At 39.7% G+C, this 22,573-nt stretch overlaps 1 protein-coding gene across 1 annotated transcript; it reads right to left on the bottom strand.

Annotated features, from left to right (window-relative positions):
* Positions 1 to 5,589: 5,589 nt before the first annotated feature.
* On the bottom strand, positions 5,590 to 16,341 carry shmt1 (serine hydroxymethyltransferase 1 (soluble)). The gene is made up of 12 exons (XM_063012786.1): positions 16,254 to 16,341; positions 14,010 to 14,093; positions 13,551 to 13,696; positions 13,344 to 13,459; positions 13,104 to 13,264; positions 12,911 to 12,992; positions 11,448 to 11,660; positions 10,558 to 10,674; positions 8,237 to 8,359; positions 6,314 to 6,430; positions 6,025 to 6,135; positions 5,590 to 5,945 (listed from the first exon to the last, which is right to left on the bottom strand). Exons 2-12 carry the CDS (start codon positions 14,088 to 14,090, stop codon positions 5,773 to 5,775), a joined length of 1,440 nt encoding a protein of 479 aa, XP_062868856.1. The 5' UTR covers positions 14,091 to 14,093; positions 16,254 to 16,341; the 3' UTR covers positions 5,590 to 5,772.
* Between the last annotated feature and the right edge of the window lie 6,232 nt (positions 16,342 to 22,573).

The following is a 22,573-nucleotide window of genomic DNA, read 5'->3' as shown; positions in this document are numbered from 1 at the left end:
TCTGAATTGCTTACACTGCCTAAGCTAAATCAATAAAGTAAAAACATAACTGACAGCATCAGAACACAGTTTCTACTTATTTGACATTATAATCAAAGCAATAAAAATATTGGTGATTAGCTCTATGCTCATTCTGTGTAAATGTGTAAAAGAGAGTTTGTCAGAAAACAAACCACAATGCAAGTGTTAACACCTAAACGAGAGCTTGTTTGACATGTCATTTTAAAACCATGGGCATTGGCATGTTGACCAAGCGGTGCTGCTGTCTCTTACTTGTCTTCTGTGGTTAATTATAGCTACTTTAACAAAGACAAAAAACACTGTCAGAATTTACAATTTCAGGCAAATAAGTGAGTAACCCGACTGCCACGTACAATTTTTTTTACCATTATGCACTCACCTAAATGTATGTACTGCATGGAATGGAATGGAGATCTGATATTCTGATGATACTCTGTATGTTTGAAGAATTCCTTGAATAATGACTGACATCCATTTGTGGTTGTCATTTAACCTGATGTTATAAACTGTTGTTGTGATGTTGTGTGCAGAAAATGTCAGCATGAGCAACTGTTGTTGGTTCAAGTCAGTCTAATATTGGTTTTGAAACAATCATGGTGACAAGTCTCAAAAACATAGATGTGGTTGTGGTTACCGAAAACCTTATATTCACATGAGCATTATTATGACTGCTGCATGATGGCAGCTAAAGTTTGAGGACACAATTTTTCTGACGGCCATACATTTTCAGTTGCATTGTAAATGTGTTTTCTTTCATCTCTATACATTCTAGATTCTAAAGAATGTTAACAAGCCATACCATAATGTGCACACTGTGTCTTCTTAGATCTTTTGGCTGTGTTTTTAATGATTATTCTTTTAAATAAGTGTTGTATATCTAAGTGTATAGAAAGTGTTGTGATTTTGTCTGGGATGCAGTAAGATGTGTTTTTTTTATTAAGTTTAATTTGTGAATGTTAAAGTTAATCATTCAAGTGCAATGAATTATTTTCTGCCTTTCAGTTTCATTAAAATATTTCTCATTATACTAACTTAAGTACAACTGATCTATTTTATTCATATGTTGGACTATTTTTATTTTTTTGCATTTTTCCCACAATTTTCCTCCCAATCTAGTCGTATTCAATTATTTCATTGCATTACGCTTCCTCTCTACTAATGTTGACTTCTGCTCTGATTGAGGAAAGCCGTGATTAACACACACCCTCAAACTTGTGTGCCCCTCTGAAACTTTTCACCTGCACGAGGTGAGTTCATATGTGAATCAGCTTTGCATACTGAAAGACACAGGCAGCAGTTATGAGGTCCCTTCCAGCAACCACCTTGAACAACAGTCAATCGTTGTTCGTGTAAGGCCCCAGCCTGCCGGATGGCAGAGAAGAATTTGAAACCCACAAGTTCGAAATGTCAGCTCTGATGTGGTACCGTGTTTTACCGTTGCACCACTTGAGCGCCTATGTTGGACTATTATGACTGAAAACAGTTACGTCATACAAGTATACACAGTGCAGAAATAGATGGATGACAGATTTAAAGAAAAACACACAACACAATAGGGTGCTTGGCATCCATGGGCTTCCAGAACAGCGTCGGTGCACCTTAGCATAAATTCTACAAATCCATGGACTTATATGATTCCTCCAACTGGTGTTCATATGATAGTGGCAAAGAAAGAGCATTAACATAAGTGGAAACTCCACTGTAAGGTGTTCAAAAGGGTGAAATGTGGTGATTGTAAATGCTGTGAGATATGGTTTATGTCATTTCACACTTAAGCAACCTTTCAGTGATTCTCCATGCCATGTGGATGAAGGCATTGTCAGCCTTGGAGAGACCACTCCTACCAGGATAGAATTGTTTCATTACATCAGACAGTGATCAGACAGACTATCTTTGTATTGATTTGCTGTCAGTCTTTCTATAATGGGGCAGGTAATTTGCCAGTAAATGCTCCAGCATAACAAATACATCAGTCCGCCTTGTCCTTTTATGAAGCAAGACTCATCACATCACTTTTTCTACAGCTCTATAGGCCAGTGCCTACATGCATGTAATTGCTATCTTTATTCAAAATTAATGAGTACATGCCTGACAGGATGCTACAGCACAATAGGATGTTAATTGCTAGGCTCCATAGTAATGAGAGTGTAAGAATCTCTCCTTTTTTCACTTTTTGGCTCTCAATTTGTTCACAAAGTACATCTGAAGAATGATATTCAAATGTTAACAATGGGAAATGCTAATAATTATTAATTATATAACATTGTCAATATAAACACAGTGGATGGATCCAAGTGCTGAGATTTCCCAATAACTAGAAATTGTATTTAATTAAAATTTGCCTGCATTGGGGTACTGAGGTGGCACAGCAGTCTTATGGTTAGCCTGTACAGAGAGTAGTGTGGTCCTCTGAACAGGCTGTGCATTTCTGTACAGTGGTGTTCAAAAAAATAGCAGTGGTTTTAAAAATGTGAATAAAGCACAAAATCATTATGATAACTTTTATTTCCATAAATGCAAATGCACTGAAAATACTCCATTTTCAATTCTAATTCAAAACATTAACAAAATTTAGCCAGTTTGTGTTAATCCTTTACAGAAAGTTAAGAAAAATGAATATTAGACTGTTCAAAAAAATAGCAGTGCCAGCATTTTTCTTTAAAAACTTTTTTTTTTGAGGTTTCACTTTACTTTAATATTTAACTAATAATAACTAATATTTAGTGGCATAACAATTGTTTCTGAGATCTGTGTTGCATGGAGTCGACCAACTTCTGGCTCTTCTGAACAGGTATTCCAGTCCAGGATGATTAGACGACATTCCACAGTTCTTCTGCAATTTTGGGTTTTGCCTCAAAAAAACGTGTTTCAGATATCAGAACACAAGTTCTCTCTGGGATTGAAGTCAGGGGATTGGGCTGGCCACTCTATTACCTCAATCTTGTTTGTCTGTAACCAGGATGTTTTGGGTCATTGTCATGTTGAAACACCCATTTTAAGGACATTTCTTCTTTGACATAGGGCAACATGATCTCCTCAAGTATTCTGATATATTTAAACTGATCCATGATCCCTCGTATGTGATAAATAGGTGTAACACCATGGTATGAAAAACATCCCATATCATCATTTTATACCACCGTGCTTTACTACCTTCACAGTGTACTTTGGCTTGAATTCAGTGCTTGGGGGTCGTCTGACATACTGTCTACGGCCACTAGACCCAAAAAGAACAATTTTGCTTTTACCAGTCCACAAAATGTTGAGCCATTTCTCTTTGGACCAGTCAATGTGTTGCTTGGCAGATTTGAACCCATTCAGGACACGTCTTTTTCTTAACAACGGGACTTTGCAAGGAGTTCTTGCTGGTAAATTGGCTTTACTTAATCAACTTCTGTACTTACTGCTAACTTCAGATGTTCCTTGATCTTTCTGGAGGTAATCATTGGCTGAGTATTTGCTATTTTGGCTAATCTTCGATCCAATCGAACAGTAGTTCCACGCTTCCTTCTGCATCTTTCAGGTTTTGGTTGTCACTTCAAGGCATTTGAGATCATTTTAGCTGAGCAGCCTATCATTTGCTGCACTTCTCTGTATGTTTTTTCCTCTACAATCAACTTTTTAATAAAAGTACGCTGTTCATCAGAACAATGCCTGGAACAACCCATTTTACCCAGTATTTCAGAAGGAAATGCGCTATGACCAACCTGTGCAACATTTGCCACCCTCCTACTTTGACTTCACCAAAATTGACACCCGTTCTTCTGCAGAATGAATGACTAAACACCTCACTGCTATTATTTTGAACAACCCACTTTCAATCAATGCTTCGATTACTCAGAATGAGTGGGATGCATGTCCTAATTGTTGGGTTTGTTTTGTTGTCATTACTCTACTACACTTTCAAGTAAATTTTTTGATATGTAGAAATATCACTTCTACTAAAAACAGTGATTTATCAGGTTAATGGTGTTGGACTGCTATTTTTTTGAACACCACTATAAAATGTCATGCAGGTACGAGAGGTTACCAGAGTGCATGTGGAAAATTGGGTGCATCCAAACTAGAACAATGTAGAAAAAAAAGAATACAAACCCTTTTGAAAATTTCAACCATAACCATAGAACTGTATGAAGTAAAACCATTGTAACTAATTTCTGCATAAAGATTTTTATAGATGCAGAAGAGTGCTTTGAAAACATGGCAAACGACTTTTAAAGCCATTAAAACCAGCCTCATGGTAAATTAAATGAATCCAACTTATTCTAAGAGAATAAGAACAAACAAGCATGCAAGAGGCTTTTCCACTTGTATTAAAAATGAAAAACAAAAAACAATGGACCACAAATGAAAATATGATTCAGTGCAGGAACATAAGTGCAGGTGCTTCTAGATGTAATAAGAATCTTACCGTTCTCTGGGGTATGTATAAAAATGCTGAGCAGACCCACTTTTAATCAAGATAGCAAGACAAAAAGTAGCATTGAAAAAAAGGCTCATTATGGTGGCACAGATGGCAGAAGCTTTAGTCACAAAGACCGCACAGGTGGCTGCTGCTTCAACTCATGCTAAGAGATCTTGACAGGCTTAAATGATTCATCCCAACAGTATAAACCAAGTTACAACATAAATTGACAATTCCATTTATTTAGATAATGAAAGAGTTTGTGAGCTAATATTAAAAGGTTTTAACACATCTTTATTCTGTTCAGGGTCACTGGGTGCACTGCAGTAATCCCCACTCTGATTGAAGAGAGCGAAACGAACACATGCCCCCTCCGACTTCTGATGAGGTTGCTTTTATTTATCAACTGTGTCGTACACAATTTACAGTGTTGTGTTTTTTGTTCGTCTCTTTTGGTTATGGTATGTCAGCACACAAGCAAGACATCAAAAATCACGCTGCATAAAGAGTGCTAAACATCTTTTCACCTGCACAGAGTTCATATGCGGATCAGCTTTGTGTACGGAGAGCCACACCCTGATCAACAAACTCTTTCCCCGTCTCTGTGCAGGCGCCATCAGCCAGCAGAGATTGGCAATCGTTGTTCATGTAGGCGCCCAGGCCAGTCAGATTTTCAGAGTTTCGGACAGATGAGTTCAAAATGTCAGCTCTGGTGTGCTAGTGTGTTTTACTGCCACCTAAGCGCCGAGATTTTTACTTGTTGACATTTAGTCCTTTAAAAGTTTTACCATCTTCAGTATCAAAACCTGATGCTCATTATTGCTTGCAAAAATCTTGGAATACTGAGTTCACCCCAAAGACTTAATTCTCAATGTATAGAATTGGAGAATTGAATTCTAACTTTACTATCCTTACCTAAACATGCAAGCAAATGAAATTTGGTGCTTGATGAGACACCTTCATAGACTAATTATAGAACAGGTTAATAATTGTATTAAATGTAAATGAAAATTATTGTACAAGCAAAACAATCAACTCTGTGTGCCAAAATATTGAACTCTACTACTTTACACCTCTGTCCCAATCCACAGGACATGATTTTGCAGTAGAAGGCTTTTTTTTAGTAAAAACTAATTTCTTTAAATGAAATACGACCTGACCAATTTCTGATGAGGTTGCTTTTATTTATCAACTGTGTCATACACAATTTACAGTGTTGTGTTTTTTGTCTGTCTCTTAGTTATGGTATGTCAGCGCACAAGCAAGACGACATCAAAAATCCCACTGAATAAAGAGTGCGAAAGCAATCGAAGTCAAATCTTCAATACAGATTATTGGAATTGGTCTTATAGCTCCGGCAGTCCAGGCATGGGGAACTTTCCAGCAAAAGCCTCAACTTCATCCTTAATTTCTTTTATTTTATTTTGATATTTCTCAGCCTGAGCCAAGGTTTCTTTGAACTCCTTCAGAGTGGCTTTGGCGTTCATGTCTGTCTGTATCTTCACAGTCAACTGAATGCCTAAAACCAGACAGTTACAATAACATTTAGAGCAAATAGATCATGGACAGCTGTAAATAATCAAATGTAATGAACTCACAGCGGTGAATGAATTCTGCAACCAGGCGGAAATCTTCCTCCACTAGCCCTCGCGATGTCAGTGCAGGAGAGCCGAACCGGAGGCCACTGGGGCGCAGTGCACTCTTGTCACCTGCAAAGCAGATAATAGTAAAGATATGCACACAACAAAAAGCTGATTGTGAAGCCCAGTTGTCAGTTAGTGCTCGTGTATGAACAACCTGCTTATTGGTAAAACATTGTCTGTAAACTGTGAACAGACACTGATGAGTCATAATTAATATTAAACAGAGTGGAATATATGATGGTACCAGGGCAGGTGTTCTTGTTACAGGCAATGGCGCAGGCCTCCAGCACCTTCTCTGCCCTTCCACCATCAGTCCCGTTCGGACGCAGATCAAGCAAAATAAGATGATTATCAGAACCTCCTAGATTAAGAAAAAGATAAAATAGTTGAGATTACACAGCTCACACAACCACACCTCTTTTACAGTGCAGTTTTCACAGCTGTGTACTCGCAGATCATTTCCTTATAGGGTTAAAAATGAAATATCTTCTAATAAAATGTTATAGGCAACAGTAACTTGGCAAGCAAAATGCTATGTGAACAAATTAATCAGTCTGCAGGATTTGAGAAGTTACATATTGCTGACATGCTTGTACTGATGGCTAAAAAAATTCAGAAATGCATTTAACTAAACACTTCCTTGCTTAAACTATGCCATCATGTTAATTCAAAGTCGTGGGAGACCAGAGCCTATCCTTAAGAGGGAAAAAGATAAGAATACACCCATGGCAGAGCACCAGCCAATTGCATGACATCAAAAACTCTTGCACTCAATAGCTATAGCCGATTTAAAGTGGCCAAACCACCTACTGGAATATAGATCTAAAGGACACTTTAGGACTCTTCACATCTCTGCAAATGAATAACAGGTTATTTTTAACCACTTAAAAGTATTGCACCTTAGGCAGTGGGACATTACTAGGTTTAAGTTAAACACAATGAGCTGCAACATCCTCAGACAGCAGTCAACTTTCCCAGCTCATACAATGGCTATGCATGTTTCACTATGAAAATCCTGGGCCACAGGCCAAGACCACCTTCTATCAGCCTGTACTAGGATGCTTAAAACAGTGTGATATTGATGCTCTCTATCTTCTTAGCTTGACAAAGAGGGGATAGAAGGAGGTGATGGAGGCGCAAAAATAATTGTCTCTAAGAAGAAGGTTATGTCATAACCAGAACCCTAGTATCTGTCTAAAGCTGTTTTGATGGGTTTCAAGCAGTTGTTCACATTTACTTTGCTCTTACGAACCAAGCTCACCTAAAGATGAAATCTGCTAGCTAGGCAAGACGTTCTTTATGGGTTTCCATTTATAGCAATACATCTCTCCAGCTCTAGTATGAGTGAGAAAGTCATCTCAAGGATGCACTGGCTTATAGATGATGCAGCTCTGTTAAAGCAAACCCTCCTAATTCAAGGAAACAGTTCACTTAAGCACTAAAGTCATTTGTCATACCCACTTGGTCCTGGTGACTTGGCCCTTGATCTGTCTTGTTTAAGCAGGACTGGACTGTTACCAGCAATGTTTTGATAGCAATCAATGTTAAAGACTCTTCCTGATGAGGGGCGAGTGGTTTGTAGTGTATGGATAGTCACAAACAAGATTTTCTGTGCTCCAGGTTGATAACCAAAACATGTTACACACTTATGGTTTATAATGTTCAATATAAACATACAGATAATCTGTCCTGTTTCATAAAGACCTAAAATAAATCTTTGCAGGATAATACCCAAAGTTTATAATCGGTGGGACAAGTACTCCTACAGTGTAAAAGAAGCTTTATTTTGCCGTAAAATAATTGTCCTAAGATCATACATGTGCATGATGCATACAGTGATTCAGACTGGAAATTTAATTCGATAGAGCTTTGCATGGGTATTATTTATTTATGAATTATTTAAGGAATAACCCACCTCATGCCAATGGATCAAAAATTAATTCGTTCTCTCAGTTAGATTACTCCATTTTAAACAAGGTGTATACATAAGCGGCTTTTGATTAACCCATCAGTACAATGGTGGATGACAAAACAGGTTTTCTAGCCCTGTGTTATGCAGTGACTATAATACATGCACCATACTGCCAATCTCCCAGAAACATTTAATAATCTGTCCTCATATCAATGACCTTAAATTCTCACAGTGAATGATAAATGAGCAACTTACCGGTAACAATTTTGTAGCCCTTTTCCATCAGAGCAGCTGCCAAGGCCTTGCAGTTTGCCAGCACTTGTAGCTGATAGGCTTTGAATTCAGGAGTCATGGCCTGTTTCAGTGCTACAGCCACTCCTATTCATCATTTAAAAATAGACAACATTGATAAAAAGTGTAAGCCAGACATTTATATCTCAATACTTTACTGAAACTATTACTACGTACAATACAGGTCCTTCTCAAAAAATTAGCATATTGTGATAAAGTTCATTATTTTCCATAATGTAATGATAAAAATTAAACTTTCATATATTTTAGATTCATTGCACACCAACTGAAATATTTCAGGTCTTTTATTGTTTTAATACTGATGATTTTGGCATACAGCTCATTAAAACCCAAAATTCCTATCTCAAAAAATTAGCATATTTCATCCGACCAATAAAAGAAAAGTGTTTTTAATACAAAAAAAGTCAACCTTCAAATAATTATGTTCAGTTATGCACTCAATACTTGGTCGGGAATCCTTTTGCAGAAATGACTGCTTCAATGCGGCGTGGCATGGAGGCAATCAGCCTGTGGCACTGCTGAGGTGTTATGGAGGCCCAGGATGCTTCGATAGCGGCCTTAAGCTCATCCAGAGTGTTGGGTCTTGTGTCTCTCAACTTTCTCTTCACAATATCCCACAGATTCTCTATGGGGTTCAGGTCAGGAGAGTTGGCAGGCCAATTGAGCACAGTAATACCATGGTCAGTAAACCATTCACCAGTGGTTTTGGCACTGTGAGCAGGTGCCAGAACGTGCTGAAAAATGAAATCTTCATCTCCATAAAGCTTTTCAGCAGATGGAAGCATGAAGTGCTCCAAAATCTCCTGATAGCTAGCTGCATTGACCCTGCCCTTGATAAAACACAGTGGACCAACACCAGCAGCTGACATGGCACCCCAGACCATCACTGACTGTGGGTACTTGACACTGGACTTCAGGCATTTTGGCATTTCCTTCTCCCCAGTCTTCCTCCAGACTCTGGCACCTTGATTTCCGAAAACAGTACTTTGGACCACTGAGCAACAGTCCAGTGCTGCTTCTCTGTAGCCCAGGTCAGGCGCTTCTGCCGCTGTTTCTGGTTCAAAAGTGGCTTGACCTGGGGAATGCGGCACCTGTAGCCCATTTCCTGCACACGCCTGTGCACGGTGGCTCTGGATGTTTCTACTCCAGACTCAGTCCACTGCTTCCGCAGGTCCCCCAAGGTCTGGAATCGGCCCTTCTCCACAATCTTCCTCAGGGTCCGGTCACCTCTTCTCGTTGTGCAGCGTTTTCTGCCACACTTTTTCCTTCCCACAGACTTCCCACTGAGGTGCCTTGATACAGCACTTTGGGAACAGCCTATTCGTTCAGAAATTTCTTTGTGTCTTACCCTCTTGCTTGAGGGTGTCAATGATGGCCTTCTGGACAGCAGTCAGGTCGGCAGTCTTACCCATGATTGCAGTTTTGAGTAATGAACCAGGCTGGGAGTTTTTAAAAGCCTCAGGAATCTTTTGCAGGTGTTTAGAGTTAATTCGTTGATTCAGATGATTAGGTTAATAGCTCGTTTAGAGAACCTTTTCATGATATGCTAATTTTTTGAGATAGGAATTTTGGGTTTTCATGAGCTGTATGCCAAAATCATCAGTATTAAAACAATAAAAGACCTGAAATATTTCAGTTGGTGTGCAATGAATCTAAAATATATGAAAGTTTAATTTTTATCATTACATTATGGAAAATAATGAACTTTATCACAATATGCTAATATTTTGAGAAGGACCTGTATATCTAGGCAATAATATAAGTTATATGTAGATAAAACCACTGCTTTGCAGAACATTATGCTCAAGGTAAGAGATAGCTAAAACCTAACTTCAGGGTTTACAACCACCTGGCGATTTACCAACTCTAGCACATATCCTGTCACCTAGTGGTTGTACTATTTATTACATTCTTCTACATTAAAAGAACAGCATCCTTGCTCCGAGACCATGCCTGTTAGCAATCCATTTAAATTGTTTGTGATATTTGGATGGTGGACCCGACACCTGACTGAAGCCCGTAAAGACATGATGTGAGCCCTGAGCTTAACCCCACTCACTATCTTTGGGATTGACTCTTACATCAATTAGACACTAAATACTTATAATGGTTTCTCAAACTTTATTTACAAAATTAATTATTTACAAAAAGAAGTCCAAAATAGATGTGAATCTATTATTGAAGTCAAATAGAGAAAACAAACATCCATTTGATTTAGTAATGTAAGGTTTATGTTGTAAAGATAACTATACAAAAGTGGTTACCTGCAATGGCATGGTTGTGAGGTCCTCCCTGTAGCCCAGGAAACACAGCCTGATTGATCAAACTCTCCAGGTTATAAAGAGTCTCCTTTCCGGTCTTTGCATCCACACTGCGCACCCCTGACAGGTTAAATGTACAGAGACTGGTGTCAAACAGAACGTAAAGCTAACCATTAGTAAGCCGGTTATAGACTGTGCAGTTTTAATGGTCTTATAAAACCATTACATTGTATTGTCATGTGAGATTATGCAACCCTGACAGATTATATAATACAACACTCTCCAACTACAGCCTTAACTTTATTTCTAATGTGAGAAAGCCAACATTACAACAATATTTCAATAATATCAACAATATTTCTAAAGCCAACATCACATTTTGTTGGCTTTATTATTAGCACTTTCAGATTTTTTTATAAAAACCTGGTATCTTGAAAACAAGGCCATGCAAAAATATTCATGTAATTGGAATTATTTGCATAGTCCCGGTATTATTAATCAAATTTAAACGTCTGTATGAGATCATGCAAGAACATTTCTATTGTAATCTACTAGGTGGTGATCTGCACCTTCACAGAATCATGCACAGTAAACAAGACATGATCTGTGTTTAGATACTTGCCATAGTAACTTAAAATTAAGCTTAATCTTAAAACTAACCATTCACAACAGCACTCAGTTTACTTAAGCATACAAGATTAACTCACTCCAAATACATTATTTTTTTGATTGACAAGACATGAGGGTGCTAAATTTTAAACTTGATTATTCGTCTTTTTAAAGAATGTTATTTATACGTAGCATCAAATACTATGGAAAAGATGTCATATAATTTTTGAAAGTACTAACCTGACCTACTGTGTCTCACCTATTAAATATTAACAAGGACTAACCTTTCCTATAAAAGATGACTCCTGCTCTGCAGCCTCTAAGGGTCTTGTGTGTGGTTGTGGAAACAATATCACTGTGTTCAAAAGGGGATGGAACCACCCCAGCTGCAACAAGACCACTAATGTGTGCCATGTCAGACAGGAGGAAGGCCCCGTTCTCATCTGCTATCTTCCGCAGGCGACTGTAATCAAGGTTGCGGGAATGGCAACTGGTTCCTGTGACAAACAGAAAAAATGAGTAGAGAATGTTAAGTGGAAAAGAGCTAAATGCTATTCCACTATATGCACTACAAACCCAGACACGCATGCACAACTATCTTAAAAACACATTTGGAATGGAGTATTAATGTGTCATATTAATGTGTGTTATGGATCACATGTGCTTTTGTAGAGTTTGAGCAGGGTTTTGGGTAGAGATGGGACGATCGATCGGCTACGAATCGGTATCGGCCGATTTTTAATCAAAATATGCTATCGGCGATCGGCCGATATTTCCTAAAAGTAGCCGATCGTGTGATATATAAAGATCATGTTAAGTTAACAGCTCAGTGGATTGATCCAGACTTTGAGCTACGAAGCACCAACCATCACATCACCATTCATCAACAATCGTACAGAAACCACAGTGAAAGCTCTTCATGACCTAAAATAACATCATTAACGTTGTGCATCATACATACGATGTAATTTTGCTGATTGAAATATTTACTTTAAAAAGATAATTCAACCCGGTCACATCTGAGTCGATTCTATCAGCACGTTATATAAACTCCTGGTTCACTTTGGTAAATCGTAAGCGGTTCTTACTTGTGATGTAGATGAGAACAGAAAACGTTACAGAGCCAATCAGAGGCAAAAGTTTATTCATTACCAAATTCGTTAGTTCAGGATCATCTGCTGAACTTTTAGAAAACTTTTAGCTCCTTAGACGGAACGAGTCTGACTCGGTTACAGATCTGTGGTAATAGCAGTTTAATTAAGCTTTTTAATGAAGCTTTTTAATGTAAGAGAGTCACACAAAATGTTCTGTAGTAGCTGGTGTTTATTTAAAACCACGACATTTAATTAATAACAGTAAACACGGAGAGATAACTGAGAAGAGAAACTTACACTTCACATAAAAACGAATCAACTCATGAATCAATGAATCACATAGCGATACTGTGAACAAAGCGTCTCTTCTAAAGGCACACACACACACGCGCGTGCTGCTCCGGTTTATCTTTACTGTGAGGCTCTTTTTAAGTTTATTTACTGTTAATCCCTTAACGGGGGGCTTGCCGAACCCCCGTGATGGACTGGCATCCTTCCCGGGCAAGTTACTCTAATGCACCCGGAGATTCTGGGGAAACAGGGCTCACCACGACCCTGACCAGGAATAAGCAATGGTTAAACATAAAAAAAATCAAATGATCAGTTCCTTTTCTGCTACAACCTTGATAATATATTTGAGCAATAACACTGACCTGCGATGATTAATTTCGGATGGAACAAACGAGCATTTTCCTCTAGTCGGTCATAATCAATATAACCAGTCTCTTGATTAACCTAGAAAGAATATTAAAATGTAGCAAACATACAGTAAATACATAAAAATAATACATGCTCCTCGAATCGAAGTGTGGAAAGCTAAAGCCTTTTAAATAAGCAGTATGATACCTTGTATGGCATTGATTCGAAAAACATAGAGGTGGCAGAGATTTTTTTCTTGTCTGTCATAAAGCCATGGGTCAGGTGGCCTCCGTCAGGCAGATCGAGACCCATGATCCTCCCATGAGGCTCCACTACTGCTGTGTACACAGCAAAGTTGGCAGGTGACCCTAAAAACAAGTTTGTTATTAACCTACGAATTGCAACAAATCTTAAGTCAAAGCTCAAATCATCAGTATGCACACTTACCTGAATAGGGCTGCACATTCACTCCCCATTTTTGTGGGTCAAGGCCATAAGCCTTTAATGCTCTTTGCTGACACAGACGCTCTAGCTCATCCACATGTTCCGTACCACCATAATATCTAATGTTAGAAAAGAAAAAAAAACAACAGTCTTAAATAATTATTTTAAATGACCATTTAAACATTTCAGATTGGAATAAGGCATATTTACCTTTGTCCAGGATATCCTTCGGAATATTTGTTGTTCATGCACGAGCCCAGAGCCTCCAGAACAGCTCGACTGGTGAAGTTCTCAGAGGCAATGAGTTCCAAACCACATGTCTGTCTTTTCTTCTCCTTCTTAATTATTTCAAATACCTGTTAACAAGTTCAGTACATAATGGATAAGAAAACCCTTTTCCTAACAATGGTGTGTAGGTCTCAATGTACAGTACATGCCCAAAAGTATATATAGACACTGCTTACAGTGGGTTTGTTTAATTCAACGACACCTATTGCTAGCAACTGCAAAAAGTAAAACATGCAATCTCTTTAATGCATGGACAGGACAATACTAAAACACATTTTTTTTTTACATATAAATGTAAAAAATGTTAAAGGTGGCCACATATTTTTTGTAACATGTAGTGCTGCTTAGAGCAAAAATTTGTAATCTTACTCAGTTGCTTACCTCAGGATCATTGGTGCCGAGAGGCTCCTTCATCATACTGTTGTGTGACTCCCATGTATCGTTGTCAACGATGTGTGCCATGTTCTTTAAATAGAAACAAAGCTAAAGGAGTTCTATGCAAATGTAATTAGATAACAATCTAAACATGTTTATCTTTAAGTGGTACAACAGTGTGGCTTTAAATGCCTTAAACATCCTGTCAGCGGGACAGCTGCAGTTTGATGTTTGTTTGTTTATTAGGATTGTAATGTCATGTTTTACACACTTTGGTTACATTCATGACAGGACAGGTAATTACTCGTTACACAAGGTTCACCAGTTCACAAGTTTTAATGTCAAACACAATCATGGACAATTTCGTATCTCCAATTCACCTCACTTGCATGTTTTTGGACTGTGGGAGGAAACTTGAGCTCCCAGAGTAAACCCACGCGAACACGGGGAGAACATGCAAACTCCACACAGAAAGAACCCGGACGGCCCCACCTGGGGATTGAACCCAGGACCTTCTTGCTGCGAGGTGACAGTGCTACCCACCGAGCCACCATGCTGCCCCCAGTTGTAGTTTGATCCGCAAGTGAAAAATACATTGAACCACAAATTATTTGGCTTTAGGTTAAAAAAAAAATCTTATACTGTGCCCCAGACTAATGATTATTACAGGAGAAGCCAGTCGTAACAACACTTACACAGAAAACAAGCAATAAACTGCACTAGAGTTTACTCATTTCTACAACCAATGCAAAATGTATGGTAAAACAGGCATACAAGCATTAAGAGAAGTTAGAACATTTTTGGAACAGTGTAGTCTGGTCAGACTAGCAAAAATAAGTCTTCAGTATTCAGCTTTGGATTTTCAGTGAGAGAAACACCAAAGCGACAGTTAAGTATAGAGGTGGGAGTAGGGCTGAAACGATTCGTTGAAACCACCACATGCTTTTTTTGAAGACTTAGGCACACGCACATGTACACGCACACAAACGCCAAAGCTACCTCATCTAGGAGATACAATCATGACAGAACCACCTACAAATGCCACAAAGCCTCCCAACAAAATATTAAAGGTTTATGTTGTGCGTGAGCTGTAGCTGAAACTTTTAGGGGCAATGTTAAAGTGTTATTGTGTATCATAATTTATGCCTTAGTTTTAGGTCGCCTGTTTACATTTTTAAATTTTTTTTAAAGTAATTTGAGTTGATTCATTTGTTTTTGCATTTCAAAAGTGTTCTCTTTAAACTGTACTGTATGCAAGGAATAAAAATGTACAGTTTGTTTTAAGAGACATGTCTTTAATCTTATATGTATTTATTTATGCTCTTTATTAAAGCAAAAGTATTTCTTATCCGATTACTCGATTAATCGCTGGAATAATCGATAGAATACTCAATTACAAAAATAATCGATAGTTGCAGCCCTAGGTGGGAGCATCATGATATGGTGAACAAGCTTGCATGGTCCATTAAAATTTATAAAGGATTCCAGTACATAAGAATCTCATATCCTTTGTTAAAGAAAACTTACTATATAGGACACAATGTTGCAAAAAACCCCAACTTATTTCATGCTGGAAACTTTTAAAGTTTCGACAACTTTCAAGCACTATTATTAAAGTCATTCATTTGTAGTTATAATACCATTTTAATAGATTTATGTTTATGCATTTAAACGTAGTTGTTGGTTCATATTCAAAAGTACAAAGTTAGAACACAATGTGCACTGGAAGTATTTTAAATAACAAGCAAACAAAAGCTTGTTTTTTTTACTGCATGTTTGCCTAGTTAAAAGTGAATCCTAAGCCAGTTGTTGGCAGTGGAATATGATCAGGCATGGCCTTCTGTAACTCTTCAACATGATGCAACTGCAGCTGCTTTGTACAAAATCAGCCTCCAGGCATTGATTAACCCAGAAATGATCAAAACACTTTTAGTCCTGGCTTAAAACTAAATTCCAAAATCTAAAAGACGTGCATTATTGGTAAGTGTAAAGAAATCTACATAATTTATGACTTTCCTAGAGTAGCAGCAATCTTCCTGTAGACATAATATTTTAAGAATACAATCAAGCCTGTATAGTTCACTAGCTGGTGAAACAGATTCATATATCAATGCCGGCTTGCAAATGAAAAGTAATGCTAGCGTCTCCATGAGTAAATGAATATTCTATAACTCATAATTAAAGAAAGGATAAAGAAATGCGCCTTATATTAAATAATAATACGACAATAATATGGCAGCAGGAGCTTACTGTTAGCGTTGTGATTGAGCTCAGCAGCACGATATCAAAGTCCGCCAAAGTTACAGCCCAATCAAACTGAACTTAACTTCACTTAAAGTCTGCTCTCGCGTACCCACAAATAACCGATATATATATGATTGACAGTTGCTTACAGATATTTGATTGGTCCGTGCAATGCCAGTTGACCCTGTATTGCCCGCCCACCACTTCATAAAAGCTGCTCTGCCTAGTAGGCGTGCTCAATACCGAAACCTGCGTGTCCAAAATAGCACTATGCTCACTACCTCCTGCACTATTTAGGGTCATTTTACGTTCCATAAGTCATTTTTAAAAGCCTAATATAGAAGATTCAGCACGTCTAAGAAATCCCACAATGCATTTCAGGACGGCCGTGTACAATTCATGTAGCCTAGAGAATGCTAAAGCCTCTTGATATAATCTGGCACGTGTTAAGGGAGTGGGAATGAAGTGCATATTTAAACACTGGCATAAAAAAGAGTCCACGTGCGATAGTTCCCGCGCTGCTGCTGACACAACCAATGTGCACTCTCACTTACAGCAATCACAGCCAGACGCACTAGCTAAATCATTAACACAAGGCCTTGGCCATGAATTCTACATGGAGGGGATGTTCCCTGTCATTCTGAAGCATTCCTGTCACATCATAAACTGATCCTAACATTACACACAGCTAACCAGTGGAATATGTTTATGATTTTTATTTTATATCAGTATATTGTGGGGGCATTTTGAGCAAAAATAAATATAGATGTACAGGGGTTGGACAAAATAACTGAAACACCTGGTTTTAGACCACAATAATTTATTAGTATGGTGTAGGGCCTCCTTTTGCGGCCAATACAGCGTCAATTCGTCTTGGAAATGACATATACAAGTCCTGCACAGTGGTCAGAGGGATTTTAAGCCATTCTTCTTGCAGGATAGTGGCCAGGTCACTACGTGATGCTGGTGGAGGAAAACGTTTCCTGACTCGCTTCTCCAAAACACCCCAAAGTGGCTCAATAATATTTAGATCTGGTGACTGTGCAGGCCATGGGAGATGTTCAACTTCACTTTCATGTTCATCAAACCAATCTTTCACCAGTCTTGCTGTGTGTATTGGTGCATTGTCATCCTGATACACGGCACCGCCATTGGATGCACATGGTCCTCCAGAATGGTTCGGTAGTCCTTGGCAGTGACGCGCCCATCTAGCACAAGTATTGGGCCAAGGGAATGCCATGATATGGCAGCCCAAACCATCACTGATCCACCCCCATGCTTCACTATGGGCATGCAACAGTCTGGGTGGTACGCTTCTTTGGGGCTTCTCCACACCGTAACTCTCCCGGATGTGGGGAAAACCGTAAAGGTGGACTCATCAGAGAACAATACATGTTTCACATTGTCCACAGCCCAAGATTTGCGCTCCTTGCACCATTGAAACCGACGTTTGGCATTGGCACGATTGACCAAAGGTTTGGCTATAGCAGCCCGGCCGTGTATATTGACCCTGTGGAGCTCCCGACGGACAGTTCTGGTGGAAACAGGAGAGTTGAGGTGCACATTTAATTCTGCCGTGATTTGGGCAGCCGTGGTTTTATGTTTTTTGGATACAATCCGGGTTAGCACCCGAACATCCCTTTCAGACAGCTTCCTCTTGCGTCCACAGTTAATCCTGTTGGATGTGGTTTGTCCTTCTTGGTGGTATGCTGACATTACCCTGGATACCGTGGCTCTTGATACATCACAAAGACTTGCTGTCTTGGTCAAGGATGCGCCAGCAAGACGTGCACCAACAATTTGTCCTCTTTTGAACTCTGGTATGTCACCCATAATGTTGTGTGCATTGCAATATTTTGAGCAAAACTGTGCTCTTACCCTGCTAATTGAACCTTCACACTCTGCTCTTACTGGTGCAATGTGCAATTAATGAAGATTGGCCACCAGACTGGTCCAATTTAGCCATGAAACCTCCCACACAAAAATGACAGGTGTTTCAGTTATTTTGTCCAACCCCTGTATGTATTCTATGTTGTTAGAAAAAGGTGAAGCCTCGTACCTTCAAGACCAGAAGAAAATGGCCAGTTTGCAGGATACTGCACATGAGACATTTGCTGTAAAAAGAGGGAAGATTACACTGAAAGGAACCTGATGCCCACTGCTCTATTTTTCACCAGAAGCCCTTGGGTACCTCGTTAGGGTACATGGCCTCATGAAATATTAAAGTACATGCTGCACTTATTAGCCGCTCAGGTGGCGTAGTGGTAAAAACACACGCTGGAACCAGAGCTGGCATCTCGAATACATCGTACAGCCACATGAACAACGATTGGCCTGTTGTTCAGATATGGGCGGGATTAAGCCGGATAGGGTCTCTCTCTCTCATAACTAATGCAATTATGACCTCTGCTGGCTGATTGATGGCGCCTGCACAGAGATGAGAAAAGAGTGCTCTCAGGGTGTGTCTCTCCGTACACAGTGCTGAGCTGCGCTGCACTCGTCAAAGTGTAGGTGATAAGATGCATACGGGGTCGGAGGGGGCGTGGGTTAGCTTCGTTCTCCTCAATCAGAGCAGGGATCAACGTTGGTGGAGAGGAAGCATGACGCAATTGGGCAATTGGAAGCACTAAAAGGGAGAAAATGCATATATATACATATATATACAGTGTATCACAAAAGTGAGTACACCCCTCACATTTCTGCAAATATGTCATTATATCTTTTCATGGGACAACACTATAGACATGAATCTTGGATATAACTTAGAGTAGTCAGTGTACAGCTTGTATAGCAGTGTAGATTTACTGTCTTCTGAAAATAACTCAACACACAGCCATTAATGTCTAAATAGCTGGCAACATAAGTGAGTACACCCCACAGTGAACATGTCCAAATTGTGCCCAAATGTGTCGTTGTCCCTCCCTGGTGTCATGTGTCAAGGTCCCAGGTGTAAATGGGGAGCAGGGCTGTTAAATTTGGTGTTTTGGGTACAATTCTCTCATACTGGCCACTGGATATTCAACATGGCACCTCATGGCAAAGAACTCTCTGAGGATGTGAGAAATAGAATTGTTGCTCTCCACAAAGATGGCCTGGGCTATAAGAAGATTGCTAACACCCTGAAACTGAGCTACAGCATGGTGGCCAAGGTCATACAGCGGTTTTCCAGGACAGGTTCCACTCGGAACAGGCTTCGCCAGGGTCTACCAAAGAAGTTGAGTCCACGTGTTCGGCATCATATCCAGAGGTTGGCTTTAAAAAATAGACACATGAGTGCTGCCAGCATTGCTGCAGAGGTTGAAGACGTGGGAGGTCAGCCTGTCAGTGCTCAGACCATACGCTGCACACTGCATCAACTCGGTCTGCATGGTCGTCATCCCAGAAGGAAGCTGACGCACAAGAAAGCCCGCAAACAGTTTGCTGAAGACAAGCAGTCCAAGAACATGGATTACTGGAATGCCCTGTGGTCTGACGAGACCAAGATAAACTTGTTTGGCTCAGATGGTGTCCAGCATGTGTGGCGGCGCCCTGGTGAGAAGTACCAAGACAACTGTATCTTGCCTACAGTCAAGCATGGTGGTGGTAGCATCATGGTCTTGGGCTGCATTAGTGTTGCTGGCACTGGGGAGCTGCAGTTCATTGAGGGAAACATGAATTCCAACATGTACTGTGACATTCTGAAACAGAGCATGATCCCCTCCCTTCGAAAACTGGGCCTCATGGCAGTTTTCCAACAGGATAACGACCCCAAACACAACCTCCAAGATGACAACTGCCTTGCTGAAGGTAAAGGTGATGGACTAAACCCAATTGAGCACCTGTGGCGCATCCTCAAGTGGAAGGTGGAGGAGTTCAAGGTGTCTAACATCCACCAGCTCCGTGATGTCATCATGGAGAAGTGGAAGAGGATTCCAGTAGCAACCTGTGCAGCTCTGGTGAATTCCATGCCCAGGAGGGTTAAGGCAGTGCTGGATAATAATGGTGGTCACACAAAATATTGACACTTTGGGCACAATTTGGACATGTTCACTGTGGGGTGTACTTACTTATGTTGCCAGCCATTTAGACATTAATGGCTGTGTGTTGAGTTATTTTCAGAAGACAGTAAATCTACACTGCTATACAAGTTGTACACTGACTACTCTAAGTTATATCCAAGTTTTATTTCTATAGTGTTGTCCCATGAAAAGATATAATAAAATATTTGCAGAAATGTGAGGGGTGTACTCACTTTTGTGATACACTGTATGTATATATATATATATATATATATATATGTATGTATATATGTGTATATATATATATACCCTCTTCTTCTGCAGCCATGTAATGTGTGCAGCATATATATATATATATATATACATATATATATATATTTATATATATATATATATACAGTGTATCACAAAAGTGAGTACACCCCTCACATTTCTGCAAATATTTTATTATATCTTTTCATGGGACAACACTATAGAACTAAAACTTGGATATAACTTAGAGTAGTCAGTGTACAACTTGTATAGCAGTGTAGATTTACTGTCTTCTGAAAATAACTCGACACACAGCCATTAATGTCTAAATAGCTGGCAACATAAGTGAGTACACCCCACAGTGAACATGTCCAAATTGTGCCCAAAGTGTCAATATTTTGTGTGACCACCATTATTATCCAGCACTGTCTTAACCCTCCTGGGCATGGAATTCACCAGAGCTGCACAGGTTGCTACTGGAATCTTCTTTCACTCCTCCATGATGACATTACGGAGCTGGTGGATGTTAGACACCTTGAACTCCTCCACCTTCCACTTGAGGATGCGCCACAGGTGCTCAATTGGGTTTAGTCCATCACCTTTACCTTAAGCTTCCTCAGCAAGGCAGTTGTCATCTTGGAGGTTGTGTTTGGGGTCGTTATCCTGTTGGAAAACTGCCATGAGGCCCAGTTTTCGAAGGGAGGGGATCATGCTCTGTTTCAGAATGTCACAGTACATGTTGGAATTCATGTTTCCCTCAATGAACTGCAGCTCCCCAGTGCCAGCAACACTCATGCAGCCCAAGACCATGATGCTACCACCACCATGCTTGACTGTAGGCAAGATACAGTTGTCTTGGTACTTCTCACCAGGGCGCCGCCACACATGCTGGACACCATCTGAGCCAAACAAGTTTATCTTGGTCTCGTCAGACCACAGGGCATTCCAGTAATCCATGTTCTTGGACTGCTTGTCTTCAGCAAACTGTTTGCGGGCTTTCTTGTGCGTCAGCTTCCTTCTGGGATGACGACCATGCAGACCGAGTTGATGCAGTGTGCGGCGTATGGTCTGAGCACTGACAGGCTGACCTCCCACGTCTTCAACCTCTGCAGCAATGCTGGCAGCACTCATGTGTCTATTTTTTAAAGCCAACCTCTGGATATGACGCCGAACACGTGGACTCAACTTCTTTGGTCGACCCTGGCGAAGCCTGTTCCGAGTGGAACCTGTCCTGGAAAACCGCTGTATGACCTTGGCCACCATGCTGTAGCTCAGTTTCAGGGTGTTAGCAATCTTCTTATAGCCCAGGCCATCTTTGTGGAGAGCAACAATTCTATTTCTCACATCCTCAGAGAGTTCTTTGCCATGAGGTGCCATGTTGAATATCCAGTGGCCAGTATGAGAGAATTGTTCCCAAAACACCAAATTTAACAGCCCTGCTCCCCATTTACACCTGGGACCTTGACACATGACACCAGGGAGGGACAACGACACATTTGGGCACAATTTGGACATGTTCACTGTGGGGTGTACTCACTTATGTTGCCAGCTATTTAGACATTAATGGCTGTGTGTTGAGTTATTTTCAGAAGACAGTAAATCTACACTGCTATACAAGCTGTACACTGACTACTCTAAGTTATATCCAAGTTTCATGTCTATAGTGTTGTCCCATGAAAAGATATAATGAAATATTTGCAGAAATGTAAGGGGTGTACTCACTTTTGTGATACACTGTATATACAGGTCCTTCTCAAAAAATTAGCATATTGTGATAAAGTTCATTATTTTCCATAATGTAATGATAAAAATTAAACTTTCATATATTTTAGATTCATTGCACACCAACTGAAATATTTCAGGTCTTTTATTGTTTTAATACTGATGATTTTGGCATACAGCTCATGAAAACTCAAAATTCCTACGTATCTCAAAAAATTAGCATATCATGAAAAGGTTCTCTAAACGAGCTATTAACCTAATCATCTGAATCAACGAATTAACTCTAAACACCTGCAAAAGATTCCTGAGGCTTTTAAAAACTCCCAGCCTGGTTCATTACTCAAAACTGCAATC

Source organism: Trichomycterus rosablanca, chromosome 2 (genome assembly GCF_030014385.1).
Source record: "Trichomycterus rosablanca isolate fTriRos1 chromosome 2, fTriRos1.hap1, whole genome shotgun sequence".
Lineage (NCBI taxonomy): Eukaryota > Metazoa > Chordata > Actinopteri > Siluriformes > Trichomycteridae > Trichomycterus > Trichomycterus rosablanca.
The sequence above is the reverse complement of the archived record's forward strand: the minus strand, read 5'-3'. Positions and strand labels throughout refer to the sequence as shown.

Coding starts and splice junctions, on each gene's coding strand:
- shmt1 (XM_063012786.1), bottom strand. CDS start 14,090: ATGGCACACATCGTTGACAACGATACATGGGAGTCACACAACAGTATG. Junction 13,460..13,550: donor GAAGGATATCCTGGACAAAG/GTAAATATGCCT, acceptor TTCTAACATTAG/ATATTATGGTGGTACGGAAC. Junction 6,136..6,313: donor TAACAAGAACACCTGCCCTG/GTACCATCATAT, acceptor TCTGCTTTGCAG/GTGACAAGAGTGCACTGCGC.